This window comes from Sabethes cyaneus, chromosome 1 (genome assembly GCF_943734655.1).
Source record: "Sabethes cyaneus chromosome 1, idSabCyanKW18_F2, whole genome shotgun sequence".
NCBI classification, from domain to species: Eukaryota; Metazoa; Arthropoda; class Insecta; order Diptera; family Culicidae; genus Sabethes; species Sabethes cyaneus.
Genome location: NC_071353.1, coordinates 51,382,297 through 51,400,606, shown reverse-complemented (window position 1 = coordinate 51,400,606; position 18,310 = coordinate 51,382,297). Strand labels below are relative to the sequence as shown.

The 18,310-nt window shown below is 38.2% G+C and overlaps 1 protein-coding gene across 1 annotated transcript in view; it reads left to right on the top strand.

Annotated features, from left to right (window-relative positions):
- Nucleotides 1-18,310, top strand: part of LOC128739218 (enolase-phosphatase E1) — a 33,971-nt gene that overhangs the window by 6,883 nt on the left and 8,778 nt on the right. Inside the window, exon 2 of the mRNA XM_053834674.1 lies at nt 14,353-14,508. Coding sequence (XP_053690649.1) covers nt 14,353-14,508 — 156 coding nt within the window. The remainder of the gene's footprint in view (nt 1-14,352; nt 14,509-18,310) is intronic.

Below are 18,310 nucleotides of genomic sequence, written 5' to 3'. Positions count from 1 at the left end.
TCGACTACCGCGAACGTCCAGGACTGCACTCAATTTACTTTGTATCTTGGGACAGTGCATAAATGCTGGGGGTGTGAAAGATTAAATTTACCCTGATAAGTTGATGACCACTAATGCTCCGAAATTTGTCTTTCCTATTAGTTCATTTGTGGTTGTTTGTGTTGGAAAATTGAAGCGGGCGCGCGGTTGAGGACCGGTGTTAGCGGGGCTGACGAATCCTCCACTTCTTCACTATATTACATTTTTCAACTCAAGTAGGTAATACAAAAAATTCAGAGCAAAGCACATTTACTAATTCGATCTATCATTTTTCTTCTCATCATCATTCTATTTAGGCTGTGAACCATTTCGCGAAATTTTTAACTTAAATTTTAACTTTAAATCTTTTTTTTTTGTTAAAATTTGACAGTACGATGGTTTTTTGAAAATGCTCGGGAGCATGGTTAGTTTTAACCAAGTTCTGAGAGCCAATGAGATATGCCACAGGTGAGGAAAGAGCTTCGATGTGTTTCACTGATTTTTCCTTGAATTTTTTTACCAATGTATGGATGTTTAACTTATAACAAATTTGTTTATTCAACCCGAAATTAAATGAGATAAATTTTATCTATGAAATAGGAGCAAATGAACACCAACAATTCAACCAATTCCAACCTGGACTGAATAAATAAATTCGCTGTTATAAAAACATATTTTCATCCTCACCTTATAAATGAGATAAATTTTATCTATGAAATAGGAGCAAATGAACACCAATAATTCAACCAATTCCAACCTGGACTGAATAAATAAATTCGCTGTTATAAAAACATATTTTCATCCTCACCTTATATTGCCTTATATATACCTTATATATACCTCTCATTGAGTAAAACAACTATCAATCTGTCAAATATGAAATGGTTCGCAATCTGAACGGATTTTAACCACTCGCGGAGAAATAGCCATCGAACTGTCAAATTTTAACTAAAAAGTTAAAAATTTCGCGAAATGGTTCACAGCCTTAGAATCAGTTCGTGGAGTCCGCGCAGGGCCAGACCGTCTCCGCCTGCGGACATAGGCGCGATAGCTATGCTTGAGGCTCTACCTGTGTTTTAGTGGGTGACATTGCCTGTCTCGTCAGGTAGAACTGATGTTTGAGGTCTTCTTGACGCTTTGTTGACATCACAAAAGGGCCCAGCGCAGAGTGTTATACGCTATTAAGGGGAAACCGAAAGTGGCTCAAAGATGGTTGGATAAATGGCTAGAATTAGTTAATAGATATTTGGTTACGCACATATTTCGTTGAACTAGCGATTTCCGAAAAAGCAGCAACACAGTATCAAACTTTCGTCACATCAATGAGCTTTTAAAGAGCTTTCAACTTTCGCCGCATCGATGAGCTTAGACTGAAGTAAACAGTTTTGTTTGCAAACGCAGGAATCAAAAACGCAATCCGATGCAAGAGGATTAATTAAACATCCTAGTGATCCTACGCATTATTCAGTTGCTGCTGTTAATTTTGATTGAATCGGAATACCTTGATAAAGAAAACAAACCCTTTTTCGGGATGTTTGTAGTCAGTGCGGTTGGCTGCGAATCAGCTGTTTATGTTTGCAAGCTCCGCTATTTGACATATATTACCAATACTAATGCAATATTCAAATAAACGTTTAGGATTTTAACGAACACATGAGATGTACAGTACAGTGTTTGTCGCACTAACACAATAACGTGAGCCACTTTCGGTTCCGCCTTAAGCGACCAGTTGGATAACCCGAAAAAAGAAAAAAAAAAAAGGTTTAATGATACGAATTAAACATAAATTTCCACTATATTCATAAAAGCTCATTTCCAAAATAAATATCGTTTATAATGAGGAGCGAAAAATGCCATTTTGATCGCGTTTTTATTAAGGCCAAGTGCAAATGACTAAATGAATTATTAGCTCATGCGAACTTGTTGCTTTGGTAATGGTTATTTAGAAACTATTCTTCTACATAACATGAAATAAGTCAACAGTATTTATATTAGCGCTCTATTCTGCTATAAATGCCAAACCCAAAACAAGGGTCAAGACGCGGGTTTTATTTATTTGGCAACAGTAAAAAATTAAGCGGCACCAATGGCACCCATATGGGCGGTAAATGGATCATCATATTTCAAGTGAGCGGTAAAACGGGTCATGAGATTGCATTACTTTAAAAAAAAGTCATTAATGAAATATTTAGAAACCAAGTAAATTTTTCTTGTTAACACAATTGTTTTCTGTATCTAATGACGCAAATTGGGTTTCGATGAACCTCAATTTAGATTTGCTATGGACAAACTAAGCTAGAATCGTTTTTAAATAAGCGGTAGATGGCGACCGTACGGTATATTTCAGAAATATAAGCCTGAATTGGTTTATTTTGTGATTTCTGTTAAGTGTCCGGTACTGAGAGACAAATTTTAAATGATGATTTTTATCGATTTTTTATTTTACTTCTAAAATGGTTCATTAGTGATGCAAGTACGTATCACCAATTTTTATTCCCTACGATAAAACTGAACCTTGTCGTGGTGTAGGGCTTTTTAACTAATCAGTAAATGAACAGCGGTCACGTTTACTTCTGAATGTGGGTATATATCAAAATACTTTTGTGATTTCAAGTGGGACTCGGGGTAAAAATTTACCAAATGTGATTGTTGCGTTCTTCAGAAAGTGCTTTTATTCCGCTTAAGAATAAGGCCAGTATGGGGATCTCTGACAATAGATGAAGTTTTCTGGGATTCATCCCTATTTATCACAACTGTCACAAATATCTCCGAAAAATGTCGGATTGATTGAGTTGGTCGAGGGCTTAGGGTTAGTAAGGGGATCTAAGCGGGATACCAGATCCGATTGGATGCCGAAGGACCACTCTGTAATGATTACGGGTAATAGCACTTCTTAGGTAGCAGATGGGAAAATTAAGTCAATTCGTGTCGCGTGTTCGAGTTTCGGCTAGGCTGTGCTGCTAGATAGAGTAGGATTTTTGCACTGGCCTCGTGGCTGTCCTGAGCTCTGATGGCCGCCCGCGGGCTCTGTTTAAGCCCAGAGATTTACAGCACTTTGGTCTCGAGGGTTGGAAGGCGGGCGAGTCTCTATATTTTGAAGCTTCTGTCGACTACCGCGAACGTCCAGCTTGTGCTGCGCTCAATTTGCTTTGTATAGTGGGAATGCACTGTGAATGCTAAGGGGATGAAAGATTAAATTTGCCCTGATAAGTTGATAACCACTAATGCTCCGAAATTTGTCTTACCTATTGGTTCATTTGTGGTTGTTTGTGTTGGAAAACTGAAAGCGGGCGCGCGGTTGAAGACCGGTGTCAGGCGGGGCTGACGAATCCTCCACTTCTTCACTATACCACATATTGCAACTCGAGTGGTACAAAAAGTTCAAAGCACATTTACAAATTCGATCTATTATTTTTCTTCTCATCATCATCATTATCATCATCATCGTCATCATCATCATTATATTTAAAATATGACATTCCGGCCTTTGGCAGAGAGATCTTAGAGTCAGTTCGTGGAGTCCGCGCAGGGCCGAAACGCCTCCGCCTGCGGGTATAGGCGTGACGGCTATGCTTGGGGCTCTACCTGTGTTTTAGTGGGCGCCAGTGCCTGTCTCGTCAGGTAGAACTGATGTTTGAGGTCTCCCTGACGCTTTGTTTACATCACAAAAGGGCCCAGCGCAGAGTTTTATACGCTATTAAGCGACCAGTTGGATAACCCAAAAAAAAAAGTACGTATCACCAATTTTTATTGGAAAATAGTCTTCTAAATTACTCTTCCATTGAATAATAACTGAAGTTGTGCTAACTATATAGGTACTTATATAATTGCTGTGTGTTGCGTGAATGTTATTGACTTTTTCCGCATACAGCACCAATGTTGGGAAAGTGGTACTAGAAAAAGCCTGTCTTACCAGATTGAAGGCATATTTTCGTGTAATAGTAGTATTTTTTGCAGGAAATTGACGAATCGCTTGAGTCGCAAATCGAGTTGGATGTGGCTGACGATGTCACAACACCTTTAGTTATGGAAGATTTTGAGAAGGTTTATTCGCTCGAAACTGCTAAGGTGGCCAAACGGACTCAGTTTTGGAATCCCAATCTTGCCGAACTACGCAAGGAGTGTAGAAAAGCTTGGAATAGACGTAGGATAGATGGAGTAGAACCTTTTAGACGGGCACGAAAAGCTTATGCAAAGGCCTTACGATCTTCTGCCCGCAAGGGAAAGCGCAAATTCTGCAACAAAATTTGCAGTTTCGACGAAGCATATCAGCCCGATAAAATACTGCCAAAACCATTAGAATATCAGGTAAATAATATGAAAACTTTGGAATATCCCGAACTAAAGTTAAAACACGAGAGCATTCGCTTTTTACATAGGATGCGCTTGATTATGTGATAGATAATAAACCTAAAGGACTAGGCAACTCCAAATACGAAGGAGCAACAAGTTGCTCAGAAATTTGAACGCGTTATAAGTAATAAGGTTCATGTGTTAGTCCCAGATATTGTAGAGTTTGCCAATTGAATGTATACACCGAACATCGGCAAACCATATTCAAGAGCTACATGTGAAAAGGGCTAAGGTACGCGAAATAAAACGCCGCGAATGAAACGCTATATAGGGCCTATGTGTTGCGCGAGATATGGTAAATAGGAAGGATAGGGCATTCAAATGAAGTAAAAAAATTATTCATGTATGGGATTATTCAATAATGACGTTCATCATTTAGTGGGGGATGGATTTTCTGACGAATTGGAGTCCAGTTGAGTCAATTTTTTTATTTCCATTAGAATGTTGACATCATCAAATCGGGACATTTGGTATTTCATTGTTTATAACAGTATGGAATAAGAAAGATTTAGTAAAAATCTGACCTCTCTTCGTTAACTCTTTGTCTGTACACTAGGGGTCAATTTGACCCCAGGTCATTTTGAGAAGCTATAACTTTTTTATTTTTCAATGAATTAATCTACTTCTTTCGCGATTAGGTGTGTCTATCGGAGATCTTTTATTATAGAAGTTAGGCCATTACAAATATTTTAAAAAGTTTTCGTCCCTCCGGTGTTGGGCCACTGAAGGGGGGGGGGGGGCGCAGACGAAGAAAAACAAAGAATTTTTTAACCGAGCAGGATTTTAGGCATTTTTACTAAAAGTTTAAACATGAAAACAAAATCTATTCTTGCTTTTAATATATACGTTAATATTTTCCATGCAAAAATCTACGAGAAAAAGACAACAACAAACATTTTTTTAGCCGATTTTCGGAAATTCCACTGTTTGAATTTCTATTTCGTGCTAGAAGCATTAACTCAACTCGTTCACTCATTTTTCGAGTTTTTCAGGCTATAGAGCCCACAGACAAAGCAAAGCCTAGGTGCTACATTCCATTATCGAAACTTGACCTTCTGTTTATATACGACAGACTTCGCAGCCAGCTGTTAGAGTGCAGGACCAGTTGCTACGATCCTATGGACTCTAACAGCCTCTCCCAGTCGGGATTCGAACATGTGACGACTGGCTTATTAGGCTAGCATCATATCTCGAGGGCCACTGGGAGCCCATAGACAATTGATATTATAAAAAAAATTAGCTTATATCCTAAAAATTTCTTGCCCCCCGATTTTTCAAGCCAATTTCCCAGGGGGGTTGCAAAAACCTTAAAACTAATTTGCAATGGCCTTTTTCGATCAAAAAATTTCCAAAACTTACGTTTTGCGACAATTTCATTGAAAAACTTACATTGTCTGCACATTGGAGTCAGTTTGACTCCAAAATTCAAACTACTATATTTCAGCGAAAACATGACGGATTTTCGAATTTTTAGATGCTTCAGAAAGGTAATTTAATGGACTAAATGATAAAATTATGAATGGTGACTTGGCGCGAAAGACCATTTACAGGGAGAGGTTTTCGGGGAGCTCAGTAGCCGCAAGGTTATCGAGTCTGCTTTGACAAGCGAGTGGTCGTGGGTTCGAATCTTAGTAGAATCTAGCCATTCAATGTCAAGTGACTTAGCATGGGTTTATTCTCAGGCCCCTCCAATTACCCTTCCTTCATGCTGAATTCTATATTTACCCTCTGACGCCTCTTGACAGTGCAAATGTCCCTCCCACAGTTTAGTGTACTGGTCAGAGGTACGAATGAGTCCTCGCCAGGGACGGCTATAATAAGGGGATAGTACTGGCAGTGAGGAATATGTGGGTAAAGTAGATCAAGCTTTTGAACGAAGGGTAAACCCCAATACACACAAGCACTCATAAAATTTAATAAGCATATCGCTCATTTAATAGCGATTATAGCTAAAAGAAATGCAGTGCAGGTCATACAGCAAACACCCGGGCGGTATCACAATAGATCAACGATACTGGTCCCAGTGATGAGTCCACACATGGAAAAAAAGGAGAGTTAGTAATGAAAAGTCGGAAAAATCGCATTTTTTCAAATTTGTGACGTTTATATCACGAAATCTTTACTAGGTGGTAGCGATGGTCACTTATACAAAAATATACACAAACACGAGGTCGAGTTACATATGGCATTTTACAGCATTTGCTCGCTAGGTGGCGTTAATTCGAGAATAATCAAGTTTTTTTATCTTAAATTTTTTGAATTCTACTCGTGTAAATTGTTCTTGCTCGCGAAAAGATTGGACAGATAGAAAAGATTTGCAGTAAACATGGTCTTGTGACAGATAAAACCTACATACATACATCCTGGCTGAACCGATACATTACTTGGCTATATAGTATTGCGAATAATTGTTACTAGTTTTATTTTGCGACTTAATGTCGAAGACGACGACCTCTAGCGCCACTTGGTGATTAAATACTGTGCTAAACTGTTTGTCATATAATGACTACATCCCTGGCACGAACGTCATTCTCATACATTCTCATAGTCTTATTTTTTACGATAAATGAAAGAGGGGAAATAACACGCTGCATTCGTCATACTGCGTAGCATTAAATACATGCGTTGTCTTGTATAAATATTGTTTCAAAATTTGTTGTCTACCTCTGTTACCACAACTATCGGAGGCGGCTTCAACTTGCAATGTCATCTACTTGTTTAACTGCAACCAATATTTTTAAAATGGTACACGTACACAATTCGTACTACCACCGGACTATGTTCACTTCGTATCTTGTCTGTATAATCAACTTTAGCGAGAACAAGAACGATTTACACTAGCAGAACTCAAAAAATTTGCAGCCAAAAAAGATTGATTTTTCCAGATAAACGCTACCTAGCTATCAAATCCTGCAAAAAACCACAAGCAACTCTAAGTTTAAGTGTTCGCGTATATTTTTGTATAAGAAAGCATCGCTCTAGGTGGTAAGGATTTTGTGATACAAACAAATCTGAAAAAATCCAATTTTTTCGACTTTTTACTAAAATCCCTCCTTGTAAAAGGTCCCCCACGCCAAGTCGCCATTTATAATTTTATCATTTAGTCGATTCAATTACCTTTCTGTAACATCTAACAGTCAAGTTTTCGCTTAGCAGTTTGAATTTTGGGGTCAAATTGACCCCAATGTACAGACAACGCAAGTATTTTTTTGTACAGACAGAAGGTTAATTATGTCCAAAATCGATATCACCTCTAACTTTGTCCTCTGACATTAAGTTCATAGAAACTCCTTCAGTTATTCACCCCTAAAACTGAATCTTGACGTAGTGTAGAGCTTTTTAACTAATCAGTAAATGAACAGCGAAGTGCTTTTATTCCGTTTAAGAATAAGGCCAGAACGGAGATCTCTGATAATTAATGGTTGAATGTTTCTCGGGCTTATCCCTTTTTATCACAGGTATTACAAATATCTCCGAAAAATGCCGGATTGGGTCGGCCGGGGGCTTAGGGTTGGTAAGGGGATGTAAGCGGGATACCAGATCTGGTGTGGATGCCGAAGGAGCATTCTACAACGATAACGGGCAAGATGTAAGATAGCTGATGCGAAAATTAAGTGAAATTGTATGACATATTACACTTAATTCACAATAATAATATTTCTGCCGGTCAGTTTTTGGGATTTGGCAGTGGATTCCCGTTATAAATACTTTTAGTGCGCAGAATTACTCTTTGGTCTTTGAAGGTTAGGAGGCGGGTGCGACTCTATGGTTTAAAGCTTCTGTCGACTACCGCGAACGCCCAGGTCATGCTGCAATGATTTTGTAGACCTATCTTGAGACAGTGCTTAAATGCCAGCGGAATGAAAGATAAAATTTGCTTCATTGTATGTATGGGTTCGAACCCTGATAACTTGATAACTACTAATGGTCCTAGATTTGTCTTCCTATTGGTTCATTTGTGTTGGAAAATTAATGGTAGGTGCGCGGTTGAGGACAACCGGTGTTAGACAGAGCTTTCGTGATCTCCACTTCTTCACTATACTACATTTTACAACTCAATTCAATAATAGAAACGAGACAGGTTTATTTACCATATATTTTTCCTCGGGGGAACCCCCCCCCCCTCTTTTCTACAATCGGTTTAAATACAAGAGAAACGCAATCCCTTTTACTTATTTAGATCTCTCTCCTCCTTGTTAGGGATTCCACTCTTTTGTCAATTTCCCAGTGCTGATTCTCTAATGCCAAGGCACATGTGTGCCAGGTTTGATAAAGAATAATCCAGGCATTTCGGAGTTATGGCTCCCTACCCTTTTGTCAACCCCCTGAGTTCTTATTTCCTTCTGCCAAGGAACATGTGTGCCAAGTTTGATGAAGAACCGTCCAGGAGTTATGGCCTTGTTTGTGGCCTTATGTTATGAAGCTATGAACCCCTTCCTCCTGTCAATCCTTCAGTCGATAAAAAGAGAAGAAAACAAAAGTTATTTATATCCTTTAATTCTACTACTATGATTAAAGGATATAAATAACTTTTGTTATCTTCTTTTTTATCGTTTTAAATATTCTGCTAAGACGCTCAAATAAACATTAGTGAATCCTTCAGTGCTGATTCCCTTATGTCAAGGGCAAGTTTGATGAAGAACCCCCCCAGGCATTCCAGGCATTTTGGATTTATGGCCTCCCTTTATGTCACACAACAATTAAGGTTAATTCAGTTGTTTTTATTGATTTTAAAAATTACGTTATATCGAGGTAAAAGTTATGTGATATCGAGTTCGGCAAATATGCTATTCTCTTTTATGTGCTGTTATGTTCCAAATAGCAGGAAATTAGGGTGCCGTGCATTATCCATTATTGCTACCATAGTTTGGAAAAATCTGTCAAAAATCGTGAAAAAACGTGTTGTATTAAGGCCATGATCAAGAACTTAGCGAAGCGATTTTTAAGGTGAAGGCTCTACTCTAATTCGGCAAAGGAGGGCCTGTCAGATATGTGTTTACACGAGAACAAAAAGAAGGTTGAAAAAGTAATAAAAAAATGCAGACTCTCCAATGATACTCAAAGCAGATAATATACACCAAATCTTGTATATTGCTTGTGCTAGTAGGAAGCCGTTCCCGGAGCTATTTCGTTGTGTTGAAATCGCAGAAAGGCAAACTTTGTGCCCGTCGTTTGTATAAATAATTTATTGCTTTCCCACTGTCCGACAATGTGTTCTGTTCTTCCTTTTTGCCATTCCTGGTATTGCCTGCTCAAGAGGAAAACCATCAAAAACAGAGCAAACTCCTTTTCCAAGGTCATCAAGCTTTGTACGAGAAGCTGCTGCAGTAAGCAAAAGTAAGGGAAGATATGGGTATACTATGAAGAAAAACGTCCGATCAAATGTTGGCTACAGGCGGTTTACTGAAAATGAAATAATACATATTTGGCTGCTTTTTTTCGGAATTATATCAGAAATAAGTGGTAGTGTTAAATTCATTCGAAATACAATGTGCTTTGTGATGCTCGTTTTTATCTGGTTTGTTCCTTGCCATCAGTAAACCGTTATATTAATACTATCATAGTCGCCTTTATTCTCCAATAGAACTAAAAGTTTGCATATTTTAATGATAAAGCTCAATTTTGAAAGCAAACAGCGTAGTTTACAATTGGTTCATTGTTTATTTTCGTCGAAAGGCGGAAATATTTTGTGTTTATCATAGAGCATCTCATCTACAAATCACGTAGTGTAATCAATTGCCTGTCGTGGCGTTGCAGTATTGATTAATCAATGCATAAAACCAATGACTATGAAGAATGCTTTTATCGAAAATAGCGTCTTTTAAAGTAATGCCGTTGCAAAATATTTAAGTTTTTGTCTCCCCCGTTCAAAATTGGCTTTAAATCGGTTGGCAAAAACGGTTTTTCTTATATAAGATCAATTATATGTGGGTTTTATAAGCCTGAAGAACTGAAGAAAAATGAGTGAACGGATTGTTAACGCTTCTTCTACGAAACGGAAGTGGCAGTTCAAAGAATGTTATTACCGAAAATCGGCAAAAAAAATTCTTTCGATTTTGACTATATGTATTGGTAGATTTTTGCACGGAAAATAATAACATAGGGTACGGGAGGGTATTTTCGGCCTGTTTCTAAATTCTACCGTAAACGTACCTAATTCTGCGCACTGCATATCGCCCTTAAAAGTCATAGCATTCTGAAATTAATAGCTCTTCGTACACACATTTTCCTAGATGTGTTAATTAAGATATTTCCAGGAATTTGGAAGTTTTCACTGAAATGTTGGCGGGTGCGCAGAATTAGGCACCATGCGCAGAACTAGGAGCGTTTACGGTATTTTCTTTTTCTTTTCACTAAAATACATTGTCGATATACAACTTTAACATGTTACAACCTTTTGCTCAAAATCGTAAATAATCTATTGTTTTTGTTAAAAGAACATCAAAACCAACTGTTCTTCCATTAGAACTAGGCCCAAGTCGAAAAAAGAGAAGCAATAGCTTAATGGGCCTAAAATGCCCTCCCGCGTGTGAAAACCAAGAATAGATTTGGTTTTGACGATTAAACTTTAAGTAAAAATGCGTAAAAATCTTGTTTTTTGCGTGGTTAAAAAATCTTATTGCGTTTTTGCCATCCCATCGGAAGGACAAAAACTTCATAAAATATTTGTAATGGTCTAACGAAACAAATAAAACTAAAAAATAAATAATTCAAAAAACATCAAATCAGGTTGGCCAAAATGAATCGAAACATTATTGTGCTCATCTACTCGGACTTTTGTTTAATTTGTTTTGGTCTGTAAACTAGAGATACCAAAGCTGATAATAAACAACTCTCGTTGTTGGAAATATTCATCGCTATTAGCCCCCTCTGTTCCATGGCCACACAAGTGATCTATTTTTTCTAACTTCAGCAGTTGACTACACGTTGTAAACTAATATAGAGAAGGTTAATTGAAAATATCAATCCATTAGAGACCACAAACTTCAATTCCCTAAAATTGAATTCAACATTCAAAACGAAGCTCGTATTTTGTCCATTAAGCCACTTCAGATTACCAGATTCAAAACAAAACCAGCGCTATTCAATCATCGCAGCGCCTGTTCCATGGCGTGTTTCTTTGCATTATACATATGACTTAGATGAAATTTACAAAATTTATACCATGCTTTTTTCTCTGTTCTACAATTCATGGGTCTTTTTGAAAACTTTTTTTTGTTTAAGAGATAACCGCGAAGTCACAGTTTGTATGCGTGAAATGAATTGCACCAAAAAAGCTCCATTTCGGCTTCATGCGTGTACACCACCATGCTTTTGAAATTACAGATTACTAGCTGACCCGACAAACTTTGTGTTGTCACAAATTAAATCGGATGACCTTGGTCACGATCTCGAGGTTTGCAAGTTTCTGAGGAGTTCAACTTTAGATTATTCATTTTGCCAGTTACGTAACCATGAAATCATGGATAGTCTAATATACAAATTTTAGATTTTTCTTGACAGTAAAGTAGAAAACAACTCCCCCCATTGCTAGGTCTGATGAATTAAAGCTGATAGCATTTAAATATGCGTCGTGGTTATATAACATTTCGCCGAATACCATTTTATCGTCAGTATTGTTTAAAACTATGGAAAAAATATTATATGAATACATTACTGCCGCTATTCGCACAACCGTCACATTTTCTATTGAGTTTCCTATATAAATGGGACCTATATAAATGTTATGCGAAGAGCGGCAGCACATGATTATTAGATATCCATTATCGAAACAGCAGTTTGCATACCAAGCTGGTAATTTCATCGAAAGAAACAGCAATAGGCGCGTTTCTCGATATCGAAGGGGCCTTTGATAATACTTATATATCAATGGCAAATGCGATGAAGACATTTTGAAACTGTATCCATTCTACACTTGGAGAAGAAGAAATCGAACGTAGCGTCTAAGTTGACTATCTAGGAGTAATCCAAGAAAGACGCTAAACTGTTTTGGAATGCACACTTAGAATCAATAATTAGCAAGGCAAACACTGCCCTTTGGGTGGGTATACAGTAATGTTCCGATTTCGTCAGCCCCATGTTGAATTTTGGGCTTACAAAATAGGGAAAAAGATTTTCGAACTTTTTTCAAAATTCAAGACTTAAGAACTTGCAATATCGAAGACTTCAACTAAAAATTAAATTTTAACCCTCAATTGGTCATCCGAAAGCTCAATGAACCAGGCACAGAACACTGGTTCAGAACCTTTTTTGATGCGCATTAGCTTTGAGTGGGAAAACTTGGTTATAGGTTTATGGAACCTTTGGAAGAGTTTCTTAAAATTAAATGTTAAATGGCCATAACTGGAGCAATGAAAACCACACCTTCAAAGGATCTAGAGGCTATCCTCCACTTGCTACCCTTGAATCAACATGTACAGTTAGAGGCTAAGAAAAGCACCCTAACGGTTATACGATATTACGATTAAAGACAGTACTCGACGGGGATAAAATCGGCCCCTTGAGTATCCTGAATCTTCTACCTGTTGGTCCAGCTGCAGAAATGAACAGTGATTGGATGGAAGCTAGAACCAACTGTACCTCTCATCCACGGTAAATGAACCCTCACGAGGGGGACCTAGTGTACGCATTGGTTCAATCGACTTCTATACCGACGAGACGGGTCAAAAATGGGAATCCAGGTCCAGATCCATTCTGCGGAATCTCTACTTGTGTGCTGAAAGGTGAGCTGAAACAATGGGAGAGCCGAATAGCCAATATCATGGCTGAGTCGCGGCCGTCTCGCTCTGATTCATCTAGTGTTACTATAGGTAGAATATTTTATGAAAGAGTCACAAATATCTCGAGTTCGATTAGTTTTTGAGTTAAGCAAAGATTTGTTTGATTTTTATGAGAGCCCTCCCTCTTAGAAGGGGAGTGGTCTCAAACTACCGTAGAAAAAAATCTTGCCTCCTAAAAACCACACATGCCACATTTGGTTTCATTTGCCTTATTAGTTCTCGAATTATGCAGAAATTTGTGTTTAATTTGGATGGGAGTGCCCCCTTTCAGAGGAAGAAGGGCTCTAAAACTGCCATAGAAAAAATTTATACAACGTCCAAAAACCCTTACATGGCTCATCTTCAACAATTTTTTTTGCTGCCCTAATTTTTGAAACCGATTTTAAAGGGAGGGCTTGCAATGCTCTTATAAAATGTGCCAAAATTGAACCATGCCACAATCGAAATTCCGGTGTATTTCCTAAATTTGCAACAACTAAAATATGATTTTGTAAAGAAGAAGAACGGGCCGTGGTCGCCATATTGGACTTTATCGGAAACTCGCCTTTTTCGCTTGATCGCACTAACCGATCTTTATTTTAAGACAAAATCGCAGATCGAACTGTACCAAAAGAAAAATAAGACGTGCATGTAAATCGAACTGGTACTGTACTTGGTACAAGTTTGGCTTCCGTTGGTGAGACGTGAGACCGAAAAAAGAAGTTCGGAGAAACCAACTGTCGTTTCATTCTTTTTCTTCATTCTGTTTACTTTGCGTGTGCGGCTGCTAATCTGTCAATTGGCACAGTTTTTTTTTCGCAAAAGGCGAAAATACAAAATAAAATGCAAGAAGTACACATATTGAAGTATAAAGCGATGTTCGTTCCAATTCCGTTATCCACTCTTGTCGAAGATTTAGTGTTCGTTGCAACGAAGGAAAAGCGGTATATCTGGTCCGGTGTTGGCGATTTTCAATGCAACCTTTTTTTGTTCAGCACCATAATTTAAAAATTAAACGGTTTAGAACTTCTCCGATTTTGTGGACGCTACACAACAAGTAGATATGTAAGACAATATTGTTTTCCATTTCCAGAACGTTTTCCTCTTAAACAATCGCGTTTTTGCTTGGCATATGCTTTGAATTTGCTACAGTTTAAAAGAATTTTACCTGTATCGAATCAATTTTATAGTATTCTTTTTGTTATCTTTACTTTATTCACAGGAAGTTCTGTTCCCCTACGCATTGAAAAATGTTGAGGAGTACCTAAAAGCTCACTGGAATGATGATGCGACCAAAACTGTGGTGGCTGCACTGCGCGAACAAGCAGAAGAGGACAAGAAAGCCGAGGTCGAAGGTGTTGTACCAATTCCCGCTGGGGTAAGTGTCACTATTTATCGGCTTATCTGAAGATCTCTAGTTTGTTGGAAATGAAACGTTAAAGCTGTCAATCGAATCTCGAAAAAGTTAATCGAAATGGGAATGTGTCGATGAACTTTTCCAAAATACTATTTGTTCCAAGTACGTAGTTAACGTTAAATATCGTGCCATGCCTTATCGGAAGCCATAGATCACCTGTACTGCCATGTTTTTGTTTTTGCTTCAACCCAGGCCCTAGTTCCAACCTAACGACTGTTAAAACGTTTGTTTTTTCATTCAGGTTGAAGTTAGTTTCGCTCTGAGTTGAACTTTTTAGACGATGAGGTCGCTCTGGATATTTTTACAGTATCAACTCCGGCATTATTAACAATATACTGACAGCCCGACAATGTTTATTTAGGCCATTGCAAATTATTTTTAAAGTTTTTGTCCCCCTGCCCTTCAAAATTGGCTTTAAAAATCGAGGGGCAAAAAAATATTTGTTAAACTTGAGTAAAATTTTTTTTGTATAAAATCAATTACCTCTGGGTTTTACAGCCTAAAGAACTCGAACAAAGAGGGTACGGAGTGTTAACGCTTTCTGCACGAAACAAAAGAACGTACTTGACTTGTACTTCCAAAGTATAATGTATAAAAAAATTATTTCGATTTTGACTATTTTGGAAGGTTTTTGCATGGTAAATATTAACGTATACATGAAAAGCAAGAATAGATTCGGGTTTCACGATTAAACTTCAAGTTAAAATTCCTAAAAATCTCAATTTTTTGCGTGATCAAAAAAAATCTTTATCTTATCGGTGATAGTCCGATATCGATCCTTCGCCGAATGAAATATGGTCCTCCAGTACTATCGGTCTTGGGCTGCCGTTCTCCCATCCCCTCGAACACCAGCAGCGTCGTCCTCGACAGAGTCTGCGCCACACTCTATTTTTCATTTTGCCAAGAAGTATTGATCGCAGAATTTTACGCTCAAAAACCCCAAGCACTCGTCGGTCGGCTTTCGTTAACGTCTATGATTCATGTCCGTACCGGACCACCAGGAGGATTAGTGCTCTGTAGAGCGCCAGTTTTGCGCCAATTTGCAAACTACGGTAGTTCAGCTGGCTACGTAATCCGTAGAAACCCCGATTCGGGGCTGAGATTCGTCGTCTTACTTCGCGGCTTACATCGTTGTCACATGTCACGAGCATACCAAGATATATGAATTTCTCAATGAACATAAAGTAGTGTCGTTCCCCATCCAACTCCACCTCAGCACCAACATTTGGACTTCCACGTTACCCGTCAACAACCATGTACTTCGTTTTGATGGCATTAATGGTAAGTCCCAATCTTCCAGTCCAGCTGCTTCCGATTTGATATTCATTTCCACTTTTGCTCTTCGTATTACACCTTCCAATCCAAGGCAATGTTGAATAGCAGGTTAGAGAATGCATCCCCTTGCTTCAGTTCATCCAACGTACGAAAGCGGCTGAGGACTCACTCGATATGCTGACTCAGGCAGCGTCGCACAAAGCAGCGTAATTAGTTTTATCGGAGAACCATGTTTTAGCATTATCTGCCGCAACTCATTTCGTTTGACTGAATCGTACGCCGTCTTAAAGTCCACAAACAGATGATGAGTCAGCAAGTTGTACTGTCAGAACTTGTTTAGCAACTGACGCAGAGTAAAACGTCGTGGAGAGACCCTCATGAAAACCAGCTTGGTACTCACCGACGAAGGACTCCGCGTCTCAGTTTCCAGAACAGAATACGGGGAAGCGCCTAATAGGCAGAATTAGCAATGTAATGCCTCGATAGTTTTTACTCTCGAGTCGCCGTCCTTTTTTAAGAATAGGGGAAATGAGACCATTCAAACACCGGCCACCAGCATTCGTTCTTCCTCCCAGGATGTACCAAGTGATAAATAACAAAAAATCTCACTCAAAGTTTGAAAATGGGTTTTGCTACTATTGCACATGTCTACTACAATCATGTATTCAATTTGATAGAATTCCACCCGAAGTAATATATGGAATGGGACAAATATGCCTCCATTTTCCCAGTGGGACATAATCTGCCCACGGATTCATAGTTGACGTAAAACCCAAAATGGTCAAAATGTGCTTTTTCGGTCCTATGCATTCTTAGTTGTGTAGTATACATGCCCAACACCCAAACAACATGTGTTTGTTCGAAAATATTCGAGAAATTTGGGTATTAAAAACATGTATTTTTTCGAAAATATTCGAGAAATTTGGGTAAAAAGAGCTGCTCTGTTAATGGTTTCATAGCTGACGTAACTCCCGCATAATAAACCAGCACAGTAACCCGTTTTTCAATAGCTTTACGCTAAGTTATGAGAATAAACACCGGAATAACTCCAAGATCAAGTGACATGGCCACGATCTGTAGGAATTAAGAAAAAAATTTCAGGAAAACTCAAATTTGATGAAAAAATATTGAAAGATAAAAGAGTTTTGGTAATTTTGGTGAATTTTGCGGTACTAAAAATGATGTAGACCTTAGAGGGGCTCAGCAGAGAAGGATTAGGGTAACCAAAGTATTTTGGACCCCGTCAGCACTGCCCATAAACACATAACAGTCCCATATGACTTTTCACCATTTTTTAGATAAGCCTGGGAATCATCTTTAAATTACCTATTCTTTCAATATTTCAAACAAAAAAGTTATGTTTGTTCCCAAAATGTTGAAAAAAATATTAAACTATGTCAGTCCCATATTACAAATAAACGCATAACAGTCACAGTAGTGAAAATATATGAATAAGCATTTGATTTAGGAAATTCCTGAACCGATTTGACTGCAACAACTACCAAACGAAAGATTTTATGGCCTACAAGAACACTATTGAAGAAAATTTGGAGCGGATACACGGTTCCGAAGCTATAGTCGGAACAAGTTCCGGAATATATGGAACTTGACTCACCTTGAATCACAATAATTCCATTATACGACACCTCTAAGTACTTGAATTTGCAAAACTAGACCATTGATATTTGTATAAAGTGTTCAAGACGTCATTGACCATATCTAACCACATATCCGGAAATGCTCCGGATACCCCTACAGGGATCAGTTTCTGAATAGAACTAAAATACAACATGTGACATCTCTAAGTACGCGAAAGTGCAAAACTAGCTCAGAATAGTTCATTTGTCGTCATATAATATGTCCAGGATCATATTGGTCACACTCGGACACGTTCTGGGAGTGTTCCTGACACAAGAAAGCAACCAGTTTCTGAGGTGAACAAAACCTCTTATGCGACCCCACGATAACAAATTACAAATAAAAGCAGAAAATGCTAGGAACTGGAAATTTATCTTCAGAGTTATCCTTACTCTCGTCAAATTTCAAATAGTTCAGTACAGACATTTGAAACAGTTGAATTAAACGTGCACGTGAATTATCAAAACAACAACCACACGTGGTCGTGAAAATACTCCACCGGCAGTCACCGGTTCACCGGCAATGCAGGGATCAAGGCATGCTGTGAGTGTGACTGTTATGCGTTTATTCTTGCTTATTCAAGCACAAATAAACGCATATCAGTAACTTCGGTAGTTTTTATAAGTTTTGGAACAAATTGTAGGTCACTTGTGAACAAATTGCTTGTAAAAGTATTCTATAATGTACATTCAAGAAATATTATGATGATTTGGACGATTTGTTTCCGAAATTTACACAATATTTAAGAAAAAATTGTAGCGGTTTCAAATGCGTTTTTCGCCGCTGCACGTTTTTGCATATGTGACTGTCTTCCATTTATGGGCAGAGCAGCTGTACATAATTTGGACAC